Raw genomic sequence first — 14,203 nt, forward strand, 5'->3', positions numbered from 1 at the left:
GAAACAGCCTGGAGGGACTGGTGTTTTGGTTCCTCATTAGGATTTTGAAGAAGTTTGGTTAACAAAATTCTCTCCTGAACAAATTCACTCTCGTTAATGGTTGTGTTTTGCCATGATAAAGAGAAGTTATGATTTGTAGAAAGAGCAAATATTCCAGTTTTTAAAAGCTTTATGTTTTATTATTCTGAAGGTCATCATACTTAAAGGGTTTGCATCGGACCAGAATTGTATGTGATGATGATCGAAACAGCACCCTCTTATTTCTGTAATTTGTTAAAACAAAAAAAAATTCCTTCCAGTAGCACCTTAAAAACTAACTAAATAAGGTGCTACTGGAAGGATTTTTGTTTTGTTTTGACTATGGCAGACCAACACGGCTACCTATCTGTAACTGTAATTTGTTGTTAAGGAAATGTGTGACATCATGTGATTACATCATGTGTTTTTCCCTTAAACATTATGGGTTGCTGCTGGACAAATGCACAGCCAATAGGTTGCAGCACATGTTTTTACAGCTACACACTACAGGGAGAGCAGATGTACTTTTTCAGTGTCAACTGCGTTTGGCATTTAAGAATCAGTTGTTTCAATGTAACTGGACTTTGTTTTTCTTTTTTCTTTAACTTTTTCTTGTAGCTGTATAAAAATTTGGTCCCAGCCACTTAACTTGAAAGTATTATTTTAATAAAAAGGTAAAGGTAAAGGTACCCCTGACCGTTAGGTCCAGTCACAGACGACTCTGGGGTTACGCGCTCATCTCGCTCTATAGGCTGAGGGAGCCGGCGTTTGTCCGCAGACAGCTTCTGGGTCATGTGGCCAGCATGACTAAGCCGCTTCTGGCAAACCAGAGCAGCGCACGGAAACGCCGCTTACCTTCCCACCGGAGCGGTACCTATTTATCTACTTGCAGTTTTTTGGCGTGCTTTCAAACTGCTAGGTGGGCAGGAGCTGGGACTGAACAACAGGAGCTCAGCCCGTTGCGTGGATTCGAATTGCCGACCTTCCAGTCGGCAAGCCCTAGGCTCTGTGGTTTAGACCACAGTGCTACCTGCTTCCCTTGTTTTAATAGTAATGCACAAATAGGGTTATATATTAGAAAGGCTATTGTAAAATCCTGTGTTCTTGAATTCATGGTAATATGCAATCAGGCAATTACATTAAAATTATATTTGAGAGCGGATTTGCTCAAACTTATTTAGATCGTGAGCTAAGGTAACTGAGATTTAAAAGGTTGGTTTAATAAGTTGTCTTGCTTACAAGCTGTTTTGAGGGGGGCAGGGTTGATAGCAAAGGACAAATATACATTTGGATATGAATATACATTAATAAAATCACCATTAAGACACATTCTGCATACTGTCCTCAGTGCAATTCAAGGCCATCTTTTCTTAAAGAAGTGGAGGGTATTCTTTAGCCAGCACGACACTACATGAAAATCTGGATCAGTTTTCTATATAAATCTGGTTTATTTGCGGCACAGGCTTGGGTGTTCTGTTTGTTTTGAAGCTATGCCTTGGTTTCCACCCTTTTGAAAAGCTAAGCTCTAGTTCTTTGTAGCTAAAGCTCCAGATACTCTGGGATGAAACCAGTTTTCTGGATAACTTCAATTGGACGCCTGGGTTGGGTGCAGAGACTGACTTGGCTGCCCTGTTTGAAGGAAGACCTGTGTTGGGATACAAAGGAATGTGATGCTGTTGGTTTTCTTTGTTTTTGCAGCAGTATTTGATATATCAACCACAATACCCTCCTGGTTCGACTGCCCAAGCTAGGAGGGAAATTTAATACCTTGTAGGAGTTCTGCTTCTGTTAACGTGCTTCCCCTACTTGGATAAGATTAATTGGTTAATTTTCACGAAGGAAAAACCGTGCAAGTTCGATGGTCTCTTTTATTGTTTAGAATTCTTGGTTGTAAGTGTAATTTTTAATCCTCTTTCATTCCGAAAGTCTTACTGAGTGAAATATGTCTATGTGTGTTCATAATGCAAGTCACATTCTTTCTCGCTACTTTTATATGATAGTTGTAATTATCACTGCTGAGTAAATACTATATACAGGCAGAGTGAATACAGGTAGGGTCCAGAGCCTGCCTTGCCCCACTTTCCCCATTGGGAGCAGTCCTGCTAAGCAGGGAAGGGCTGGTTGCAAAAAAATAAGGTTCTGCTATGGCTGGCGGTGTCATCCCCAAAGAGGCTGACACCAAAGGGACACTCAGGATATTGATGTAGGCTGTTGTAAGCCAGGGACTGTGGGGAGACAGTTCTCTAACCCTCACCCATTGTGACAGCCTGGTATGCTGGGAATCTGAGGTGAGAGAGACACATAATGGATGTTTCCCCCAGTTCCAGTCACCACACAGAGGAATCTTAAAGTCCAAAATAGTTTACTACTACAGAAGATAAGGCTTCAGTAATACAATTCCAGACAGTGATATGTGCATACAGCTTGTAGGCTTTGTAGCTACAGATACAGATATATACAAGTACAAAGTGTCTCTGTTGTTCCAGCACTTCAAGACATAACACACATGCATAACGCTCATGCTTCCAGTCAGACTCACCCACTTTACAAGACTGACTCCACCAGTGTAGCACAAGACCCCAGACCCACTGATGTGCCTCCATCACTTACATAGGTGGCACTGGGCTGTTGCCATAGCAACTGGCTTGGCTAACCATGCACCTGTTGGCTTACCTTATTGATGGGGTGATTTGTTCTCATGAAGGAAATTAACCTCTTCCTCCATGTCCATTTCCTCCAACAGGGCAGAGGGTCAGTTTGGTTTGGTGGGATTCCCCCTTGAGTGATAGACAAAGGGAGAACTGTTGAAGTGGACTTATTGTTTTCCTCATGACTGTGTGGGATGTGCCCCCTACTGGGATTTAGTTTATTATCTGTGGCCCCATTCTTCTAGTCTTATGTGGTGATATTGAATGATTGTACTGAAATTTGTCTGGGTGGACAGGTAGCAGGGAGGTGCAAAAATGCTACAGTGATCCAGAGCCCACAGGCACAACATTGTATGAAATTTGTGTATGCTGATTTATATGCATATATGCATATCGAGAAACAATTACTAGAACTCTATTTCATGAAAGGCAAGCTAGTTAATTTTTCTATCCTAATCACCAGATAATATCTTCACATGTCGTCCAGATCTGTTCAATTAATTACCCCATTACCCACAATTAATTTTCTGTCCTGATCCTCCTCCAAAATCAAATTCTCTTCAGTTACCTCCATTTATCACATCATTATCCCTCTAAATTGAATGAAATTCAGTTCAAAATAAGCAGGAGGCACATCATGGTTCCCTTTGGGTGGTGGGAGGCGGATCTGTACTGAGGTGAGGTGGCTACTGCTACTCGCCATAGCTGTCAAGTGTCCCTTATTTGAAGGGACAGTCCCTTATTCCAGCGCCATGTCCCGTTGCTGTCCCTTATTGATGGATGTCCCTTAAATGATGTCCCTTAAATTTCAAAGGAAGCAGCTCCTCTCCCTCCCTCCCTGCCGGCCAGGGAGGAGGGAGGCTCCAACTGTGTTGCTTGGCTGTGTTGCTCACCCAATAAGAAGTCTAAGAACGACTGGGGGTGGAGCTTGCATGTCTTGTGTGTGGCTAGTTAATGCAAGCTGAGGGGTTTTTTGAATGCTGGACGCCATTTTGTTGCACGTGCTGCTGCAAACTTTGCAGTGCAAAGCCAGGCTGGGGAGCCATCTTAAGTTGAGGCTGCATAGGCCTTGTGGTGCATGTGATTCAGATTCTATTCAGTTGAACCTCTGGTTACAAAGTTGGTTGGACAGTGTTCGCGAAGCTACCAGCATGAGTTTGACCAGACTGCAGGAGGACAGGAAGACTGGAGTGCCTGGAACAGGTGAGGCTGCAGGTCCCTTATTTTGAACGCTGGTCCCTTATTTTCAAGGCTGCTGGTCCCTTATTTTCAAATCTGTAAGTTGACAGCTATGCTGCTCACTCAGAATTTTTTAAACCTTGCTGAAGCCAAAAAGGCAAAGTGGCAGCTGGTCCACCATTGCTGCACCTCATGCGCTGTGATCCAAAACCACAAATGCTTCCATTTCCTCACAGAACTCTAGTCCAATGGTTGCCATTCATTTGATTTTGAACTGATTTTAGAATGAATTGATTTTAGAATGCTGTATTACTTTACTGTTGTTAGCCTCTCTGAGCCTGGCTTCGGCTGGGAAGGGTGGGATATAAATAAATTATTATTATTATTATTATTATTATTATTATTATTATTATTATTATTACTATTTGCGTAAAAATGGCTATAAAAAAGAAAGGAAAAGCTTGCATAAGGGAATAGGATGTGATTAACTTTTTAAGTTAGTGCCACTTGGAGTAAATGTAGCTGAATGAGGATTTGCATAGTCAGTGACCTTTTCCCTTTCTTTTTATCGTATCCTTTTGTTTTCAGAGCTGGACAACACCGAAAAGAATGAAAAGCTCAAATTGAGTATCCTTATAAGGCTTCCTGAGGTAACTGTGTGATTTGTTTCGTATTAAATCTGTTTGTGGGGAACATACGTGTTTATTGATGAAGTCAGCCGTACTACTTTTATTCCATTAAATAGTTAACAATTTCCCAATTGGGGAAGTGGGGCTTAGAGGAGAGTGATCTGAATAACTGGAAAGTAGCCACTTGTAGAATATGTGTCAAAAGCTTATCATGGCTTAAGGTTGGCACCTTACTGCTATAAGGTACAGTGGTGCCTCGCAAGACGAAAAGAATCCGTTCCGCGATTCTCTTCGTCTAGCGGTTTTTTCGTCTTGCGAAGCAAGCCCATTGACAGCTTAGCGGATTAGCGCTACAGCGGTCTAGCAGCTTCTAGCAATCAGCTGTTAAGCGGCTTAGTGGCTTAGGAAAAGGGGGGAAAGCGGGAAAAAACCACAGGAATTCGCAAGATTTTTTTGTCTTGTGAAGCAACCCCATAGGGAAATTCGTTTTGCGAAGCGCCTCCAAAACGGAAAACCCTTTCGTCTAGCGGGTTTTCCGTCTTGCGAGGCGTTCGTCTTGCGGGGCACCACTGTAATGAGAAAACAACATTGAGTCCTGGTAATTAGCTTTTAACAGGGGAAATGTTTTAAAATGGCATGGACTGAAAGCCAGACAGTGATGTCTCTTGCCATTGATTCACTTCTGCAGAGCCAGTGAGACAGGATCTTCATTTGAACGTAAGTCAAGCCAAGATTTAGTGTGGACAACCAAGGCGAGATTGTGAGCCCTTTGCTTCTCTCCCGTGGCTGCACTGAGCTCAGCCATCAGTCAGCTTTGTAGCTTTGTACGCTGTCTGAACTTGGGCTTGTAGTTTTGCATTCCTTTTCTATAGGCTGCCATGTCTATTTCAAGAACAAGAAGGGCTAATTGAACTTCCTTACAGAAAGGGGTTCTTTATTTGGCTGCATGGCAAAAACAAAGCTGGTTCTGTCCTTGCTACATTTTGTTTTAGGGAGTGGAAGGAGTCTACTGAATGGCATTCCTTCAGGGGCTGCAGTTTTGCATCTTAAGTCCTCGTCAGCCTTAGGGTCAGAACTCTTCAATTACACTTTAATTTAGGTTTGGAGCCAGAACTAATATTACCTTGCCTCTTTTGTTGTATGTAGTTTATTAGGAACATTAATCTTTTGTCCCCTTTTGACACTTGTCTCTTGATTCAGTTGCCCTGATGATTTCATTGGTGAATTGGTAGGGAAGAAGCCATTATACAAAAAGTAACGAAAACAGGATGCAGCTACCTGGCATTTAACAGGGCAGAGCTTTGTGGGATGGAAGCAGCAGTGGCGTAGCGTGGGGGGTGCAGGGGGGGCCAGCCGCACCGGGCGCAACATCTGGCGGTTAGGGGGCGCAAATCCACGGGTTAGGGGGCGCAAATTACTTGCCTTGCCCCGGGTGCTGACAACCCACGGTACGCCACTGGGAAGCAGACCATTGCAGACCCTCTGCTAGGCTGCATTTGACCTTTTTGGCACTAGCTGAAGAATTCTGGAGTCTAAAGAATGCTGTTGACCACATTGTACAAGCAGGATTTTCACTATGGTGGAGAAAGCATGTCATCTGCTATTAGAGCTACATTTCTTGTAGCTTGATTCAACTGGTTCGTGTTCTACCCTCCCGATCAGGAGAAAGCAAGCTTGCTCCATCTTCCATGTGACAGCCTTTTAGATAGTTGAAGATGGCTATCATGAAGCCTACACCTGAAATTGTGGCTTGTGCTATTATTGTTTATTAATAATTATTGTTTGGACAGAATAAGACTGCAGTCCTAACCCCAGTTACTTAGGAGTAAACACCATTGAACTTGGTGTGACTCATATCTGAGTAGATGTGGTTTAGGACTGGACTGCAATGTAACTTAATCATCATCCAAAAAGGAACAGATCAGTGCTGCATTGCCCTTTAGATATCTAACCTTATTTTATTTTGTCTTATAGGCAACTGGTCGTAAGGTTAGTCAACTCTGGAATCACCCTGTCAGCACCAACAGTATTGCAAGGAACTATGTTAAACTCTTGCTTGAGAAACTCAGCAGTAAACAGGTAAGTATCCTGGGATTAAACCTCAACTTGAAGTTGTTGTAATTCTTGTCCACATGGAAATTTGCAAACCTCCATTTGCTTGAGGGGCACTGGAACACCAGATTAGAAGTTTGGGAGACAGGAGTGTCTGAGTCTAAATGGCGTAGCAGGAAAGCAGGGAAGAGAGATGAGGGGATCTGGATAAATTGAGTCTTAGAAGTTGAAGGACTTTACTGTTATTCCTAGTATTAATCCAATACTTAAAATGCATTTTCCTTCACAGTACAGTATGCTATTTATGGAGAGTTTGTCACCGCAAATAGAGTTTCTTCCGCTTAACTACTTGGTCAATATGCTGGCAGAGGTGGAGAGTCAAGGTAACTATACTCCTGCAGTTTTCTACCCAAGTTCCTTGATTGTTTAAAAACGCATCTTATCTTGCTATTGCCATGTTGTTCTGGGGTTCACATGCACCTTGCTGGAATATAGAATTATTAAGCCCAATTTGCAGCTTCCTTAATGCTAATTAGTGGCAAAATTATCCTCCCCTCTCCTCCAAAAAACCACATTTTTATTGAATGTTGGTTACATATAAATACACCGGAAAAGGAGGTAAGCAACAAAACAAAATTATTGTGGTACGCTTGTTAAGCACTTTATAAAATTCATGAGTGCCTGATGCACCTCACACATTTCAGATGAAGAAGAGGAGTTTGGACTTGATATCCCACCTTTCACTTCCTTTAAGGAGTCTCAAAGTGGCTAACATTCTCCTTTCCCTTCCTCCCCCACAACAAACACTCTGTGAGGTGAGTGGGGCTGAGGGACTTCAGAGAAGTGTGACTGGCCCAAGGTCACCCAGCAGCTGCATGTGGAGGAGCGGAGACGCGAACCCGGTTCCCCAGATTACGAGTCTATCGCTCTTAACCACTACACCACACTGGCACTGTGTCTGCTGAGAAGCTCCTTCCACATCACACTGGTTACTTACAGAACCTCACCTTCCTCTTTCGTGGCTGCTGCCGTGAAAAGCAACCATTGTGCTGCATGTGATGAGATTCCCAAATGTCAGCTGTGTGACATGAGTGGGGAGTTTTTTAGGAGTGCTAAAAAACAAATTGTGCTTTCCCCGCATTCGTATCCACCAGCGTTAACTATAAGCCTCTCAAATTCACGCCCTTTGTATCCTTCCTAGGATGGATGACTTCTGCGGCACAGGAAAACATGAATGCAAGATGTGTGGAAGAGTTGGCACTGAAGCACACGACTCTGCTCTTAGGTCTTTAGTGAGACTTAACGAAAGCGACCTTCTTACCTCAGCTGCATCTCAGCCTTGCTATGTCTGCTAGTGACATGTACTGATTCAGGAGAACTACTGGACCTTCCGCTGACTACTTAGAGAGAGTTCAGTATAATGACTTTCTCATTGTTACTACTTATTATTAGTAATGGGATACATGCCAAAGTGGGTGTGCCCAAAATGCAGTGACTTTCAGGTACCCACATGGAATTACGAACTTATGCTTAATTTGCCTGCTACTCCAGTTCAGATTCTGGCAAATAAATTCTGAATATGGAGTAACTATATAACAGATCAAAAAGAAACTGGCAGCTGTTGTACACTGATGTATAAGGGGATCAATTTATGAACTTGTGAAGAATGATTAAAATAGCTCTCTGTAAATAATGGGAATAAATGTATAATTTTGAAACTTAATATATCCTTGCTTATATAAAATGTCATCTTTCTTTTGTATATTTTGCTACAATCACATGAAACTTCTGCAAGGCAACTAAATTCCAACTGGGGATATTTATATCTGTATTCTCCCTTAGCAATCAGTGGGTATGATCCACTTTTAAGTTAAGCATTATTAAAGCTTGCTGATATTGATGTGAGAGGTGATTTGCATTTAAATCAGTAGGACTGGAACATGTCTCTTTCTGATAGATGTAGATTAAGTGTCAGTGCAAAAAGAAAGAGTTGCTATCAAAAAAGTCATGCATCTCGGTCTTGCTTCTCACCTACTTTTGTAAAGCACTAGGCTTCTCTGTTTGTTTTCTTAGCTGTGAACAGCAACAGCAATAGAAAAGTTGGATTCCAATCAGGGACATTTTCAGTTTCCTACATGCTGGCATACCATTAAACTGATGTCATTTTCCTTGCAGCTACAAAAAAACCCCTATTATCTAAGTGTTTGACTTGTAGTGAACAAAGAATTCTTCCACATATTTAAATTAGACTCTGCATACTTCAGTGTCCTATTCCAGTAGGATGCAACTATAATTGTGGAAAAACTGCAGCTGAAATATATTTCATCAGAGTGCTGTGTACTGAAGTCTTTTTAACCAGAGCATCATTTTAAACAGGTAACTGTTTTTCTATATAAGTCCAGTGGGTGGTACCCAACTATGTCATGGTCTACCTAAGCCCATTACTTCATACTCAAGAGTAGCCCCACTGAAATTAGTCACGTACTATGCAACAGGATTAAAATATGTGTGGGATTCAGATCTAGAAAGCGGAGGAGTGCAAAATATTGTACAGGGTACTTCAAAGGGTTGGGGGGGCTTCTTCAAGGTTAACATGAATCAAAGTGGGAATGCCAGTCTTGTCTGGCTCAGAAATCCAGACATTTTAAAAAAGCTGTAGAAAAGTGAAACTGTGTCTCTAAGTTTAACCAGGATGGAGGAGGGGGGGAGGGAACAACATTGAAAAATTGCAACTTAAGTCTCTAGCTTAAGCACCAGCAGCTGAAGAGGGGGCAGAGGTGGCTGGACTGGAAGGTAGAGAGGAGAACCGTAGCTGGACTCAGGGACATTGACAGGCAACTGATGCTACTTTCTCCCCTACCTCCTTAGGTCTAAAATGCCAACCCTGAGGCTCGGGGAGAGGAAGCTGACAGCCGTGTCCCCTTCTGGATTGGCAGGCAGGGCTGGCTGAGGCCAGACTGAAGTTGGGGAGGGGGCCAGGGCCTCATTTGCCTTAAAGGACCAGCCTTCATTTGGGGGATCTGCTTAATGGCCGACAGGTTTAGTTTGTCATTGACAACACACTCTAATCCTCCTGCTCTTGGCAAGTTTTCAAGAGCAATAGCTTGTCTCTTCCAAGCTTGAAGATAATGCCAGGATGGGGAGAGGAAAGTGGGAGCAATGCATTGTGACTTGACAGGTCAAGCTTTTAAGTGCCCAGCACAGGAGTGTCTCACCTTACTTGTCTACACAAATCAGCAGCTTTGTTACTCAGGCAGGGACACCTCTGTCATGTCTGCAATCTTCAAAACATGTCTGCTGGCATAACATTTGGGGGTGGGGGTTAAGTGAAATCTCTTTAAAACCACCCCCAAAATAGTGAATGGGGGAAGGTAAATGAAGTAGACAATAAATTGCCTCCAACTAAGGTAGTTTGCTTTATAAAGTGCCAAACAGATTATTGTGGTTGGTGCACACCCTCACTAGAAAACATACCAGTTTTTGTTTATCTAAGTGCAAGAATTTACTCCTTTCCTATTTTTGTGGTAATGCTTCCTTGCTACTATAACACAGATATCTAAAGTTACCAAACTATCTTCTTTGCCTTTTAAAAGGAATGTAATCACAAATTTAAACAAGCACAACCACCTCATTTTATTTCACAGTTACTTTTATTTGAGCATTGAAAGAGTACGTCATACATCTGCAGAAAACAAGAAGGCACAGATAGTAAATGTTAATAACTGATTGGTAGCTTTATCTCCCATACTTTATACAAACTACTTGGCAGCCTCCAAACATTTCAAAATACTGCCTTAAATGTTTGGAAACTAACTGCATAAAGGTAATAGGATTGTACTGATGATGATCTATGTCTAATTTACTACTTGTGATTATTTAAAATATAGATTTTTTGCAACACAAATATATGGGGAAATCTGCTTTATAGTTTTTAAATAAAAAATACTTAAGAGGGTACAATTTGCCAACCCTTACTGTACAACACCATTCATTTCATTAAGTGTTGTGTAACACTGGGGAATGTTTGTCAACAACATTGTGTGATCTGCTATGCCCTAGTAATGACATTGTAGGGAGTTCTGACTCTGAACATAAGAGTAGGCCCTGAATTATAACTTCTGCAAGGTTCTGTCTCTTTAGACTTCAATTGGCTTTACAATTGGCTTCCTTATATGCCTCATATTTGCACTAGGCTCGCCTGGTTTGAAAGGAGCCAGTGCGCCATAGGGCCGTGGCAGAGGGAGAACATTTTCATCATCAGGGATGTAGGCATTGGGACGTTGCTCGGCTGTGGTGAATACAGAAGTTGGTAAGGAATATTGTTCCTCTTCTGTAGCACGCTGTAAAAACAGAATTTTTAACTGGTTAAATGCAGGCTATTAATTAAAACAGCTGTTATGAGTGCTATATGTTTCAAAAGAACCAGGAAATTACTGTGCACCAGGGATAAGCAAACCTGTCATTTTTCGGTTTCTCATTTTTCCCATCTGAAGTTCAGTTCTCCACAATTCCACATCATTTTTTGTTGTTTCTTAATCAAGGTCCTTATGCAAATTAATCAGCATTTAAGTGCACCCCCCCAACATACACATTTTACCAAGCTATTTCCCCTAATGTATTTTCATACACATTACTTGGCTGAATTGCAAAATTTGGAGAAGTGTGAATTTTGGGAGGATTTCTGTGTTTTGGTTCACATGCAATAAAATTTTGCACTTTAGTGTGCTTCAATAGTAGAACTATTGTAGACAAGAGCACAGACAGGTAAGATATCAAGGATATCAAGAGGTTGTACTATTGTGCATTTTTTCATTGTGTTGGCGGCTGAATTGAATGGGGAGGGGAAAGCTTAGCCCTTTCCCACTGCATTGTTTTCTCCAACCTAATTTGTCACCTTCCTCTAAGCTACTGTTAGTACCGCAGAGGAAAAAGATTGTCAATATAGTACTTGTCCATATCACAAATCTTCTACATAATGTCTAGCTTGGCCCCAGGCTTCAGTAAAGGAGCCCGTCTAGTGCCACGGCTCTGATATCTGGGTTCAGCAATGATAATGTCAGAGCTGCCTCCAGGTCCCAGCTCACAGAGGACCAACGCTAGCCGGTTGTAATGTGCAAAAGTCTTTATTGAAGTTCAGTTTCCATTTCCAAGCCACAGCGTGCAGCTCTACGTCTAGAACCTAGACCGGCGAAGCTCCGTCAGAGTCTCCGCCCCCTGTACACCAGTTTAAGACTCTAGCCTTACTCCACCTCTTCCGTTGTTCTTTCCTCCTCTGGGTCCTTCTGCCCCCGGGGTCTCCTCCTTTCTGGACTCTTCTGACGCTGACCCCCCTGACTCTTGTCCCTCCTTCCGGCGGGCTTTAGGACCTGGCTCCCTATCCGGGCTACCTGCTGTGCCGCTCGCCTGTACATTTGAACTTGGCGCGCGCGCCCAGCCTCCAACCTTCCTCTCGACTGTTTCCGCGCTCTCCGATGGAGGCGTGGTCAATCCTGACTCATCTCCTCTCGCTGGTGGTGAGCAGCCTGATCCCGATACCTGGGACTCCTCCCCCCCACTGCGCTCTGGTGGGGAAGCTGGTCCTGATTTCCAACTGCTGCTCTCTGAGTCCCCTCTGGCCCCTTCTTCCTGGGGTGTCCCCCTAGGCACCCCCCTTGCTCTGACCATGGGCGCCCCCTTCTGTGAATCTTCCGATTCGCTGGAGAGACTCAGGGAATTCCTCGGACCACTGTCATTGCTTACGCTCCCCTCGGATTCCTCCCCCTCGCTCTCCATTTCCTCCCTCTCCTGTGCCTCTGCTCCTGAGCCCCTGACAGATAATAATATGAATATCAAGGCTGATAAGTTCCACAGCTGTCTTCCATGGCTGTCCTAGCAGAGACTGATGGGAGTAGAAATTCTAAAATCTAGACGCCACCAGACTGCAGGAGCCTGTTCTTCCGAGACAATATATCTGACTGTAGTCTCACTCCACAACTTATACTTTGAGTTGCCAGCTTCAACAGCACTTGGGCTCTCTCCTCGCTATTCTCTTATTACTGTGATGCTATAACCAGAGAATTTTTTCAGCCTGAACGCTCCAGAACTTAGTTCTGGCATCTCTCCAGAGCGTTCCGGCAGACCCTGTGTCCATCATCATCCTGGTGTTGCAGGCAGAAAACACATTTTACGGGTGGAGGAATTGGGCTGGATTGGGAGTTGGCGTGTTGCGCATTTTCAGCGCTTTGCTTCTCTTCCAAAAGAAGCTCGTTAAAGGAGGCAACGTGCCGCATGTTTTCGGAAGCTCCCTAGAAAAAGTTCAACAACTTTTGTGTCCTCCTGAAAGAAGCTCAACAACTTAGGGTTGTCAGTCAAAAAAAGTTGGGAGTTCCTGCACCTCCTGCACTGTCTAGAACAATTACTTTAAATGATAAACCTGTGCTGTAGCAGCATCAAACGATCTCTTAGGTACCTTGCCTAAACTGGGATACCCTTGGGAGACCCGCTCTGAAGAGCTACTTAAGGATCTGAAGGGCTACAAGATGCGGCCAAGTAGAGATTCTGTCAGAATGGTGCTACCAATGCAACATAGGCCTTTGACTACCACCTAGAAGTCCATGTCAAAAAGTTACTGAAACCTCTTCTTAAATCCACGTTGGAGAAAACACAAAATGAGCTTGCAAAGAGCAGTATCCCGGCAGAAACTCACTTTTGCTTTGGCTTCCATTGCTGCTTTATAGACTTCTTCATCACGCAACACCTTTAACCACTCAGTCTCTACATCCTTAGGAAGTGGGAGACCTTTTTCCAACCTGGAGGTGATGGTCATTAAAAACTGTTCTTTGTCTCTCATTTCTTGCTGCAGCTTAATGGCATGTGCTTGTTTCATAGACAGCTCTGCAATAAGAGCCATCATTTTTTGGGTTGTATTTTTTATTTTCTCTTGTAGTCCATTCATCTGAAATGAGCAGCAAAAGCACAATGATATACCCAGTTCCCCAAAGCAGCCAGGAAGCTCTGCTTCTGTCTCATCTGAAGCACCTGAAAATGATCCATCTTGAGAGCATGTCAGACAGCTGCAGGATCCAAAAGTCCCCAGCTACTCTAACATGTCCCCAGAAAGGCCAACAAGCTGCGTCAGCCCTCAAGTCGCATACTTTATTTCCCCTCCTATAAAAACATTAAAAACAACAATGGCTGACCAGGGGAGGGGCCTGGAAAGTCTGTCACTCCAACTCTCTGTCCTGGCAAAGAAAAAAGAAAAAAAGCCACTCCACGTTTCCCCCTTCTGTGTACATAAAAATTGCTTCGTTAATCCTTCTGTGTGCTTAGGCACAATCTGGTAAAAAATAATATCAGGCCACACTTCTCTCTAGAGAAATAATTTTATTCTAGGACTCCTTTACAACTCAAGGTATTTACGCAAATCTAGCTGCATCAGAATGTGGACAAGGATGTGGATTTGAATTCTGTTCGTATTACAACTGGATGTGAATTAATGTTGCAATTTCAATCTCAATCTATTGAAATCAATATATGCAGCTCACAATTCTGTGTTCATAGAATTTCTTAGGAATAAGATAGAAGTCATTGGAGGTTAAATCATGTGGATTTTGGAATAAGAAAATGTAACCACTCCCATTTAAACAACCAACAGACATGTTGAAGGCTGTTGAAATGTGTGGATATCTGTATCTGAAC

The 14,203-nt window shown here is 42.9% G+C and overlaps 2 protein-coding genes across 3 annotated transcripts in view; one reads left to right on the plus strand and one right to left on the minus strand.

Moving 5' to 3' along the window:
• Positions 1 to 8,426, plus strand: part of GSAP (gamma-secretase activating protein) — a 50,027-nt gene extending 41,601 nt beyond the window's left edge. For both annotated transcript variants that reach the window (XM_081927682.1, XM_081927683.1), the window contains 4 exons: positions 4,434 to 4,495; positions 6,449 to 6,553; positions 6,816 to 6,909; positions 7,728 to 8,426. In XM_081927682.1, coding sequence (XP_081783808.1) covers positions 4,434 to 4,495; positions 6,449 to 6,553; positions 6,816 to 6,909; positions 7,728 to 7,819 — 353 coding nt within the window. In that variant the 3' untranslated portion in view covers positions 7,820 to 8,426. The remainder of the gene's footprint in view (positions 1 to 4,433; positions 4,496 to 6,448; positions 6,554 to 6,815; positions 6,910 to 7,727) is intronic.
• Positions 8,427 to 10,157: 1,731 nt separating this feature from the next.
• CCDC146 (coiled-coil domain containing 146) overlaps positions 10,158 to 14,203 on the minus strand; it is a 65,505-nt gene continuing 61,459 nt past the window's right edge. The window contains exons 19-20 of the mRNA XM_081927654.1: positions 13,212 to 13,460; positions 10,158 to 10,866 (exon numbers count right to left, since the gene is read on the minus strand). Coding sequence (XP_081783780.1) covers positions 10,663 to 10,866; positions 13,212 to 13,460 — 453 coding nt within the window. The 3' untranslated portion in view covers positions 10,158 to 10,662. The remainder of the gene's footprint in view (positions 10,867 to 13,211; positions 13,461 to 14,203) is intronic.

This window comes from Podarcis melisellensis (assembly GCF_964234715.1).
Source record: "Podarcis melisellensis genome assembly, chromosome: 10".
NCBI lineage: Eukaryota > Metazoa > Chordata > Lepidosauria > Squamata > Lacertidae > Podarcis > Podarcis melisellensis.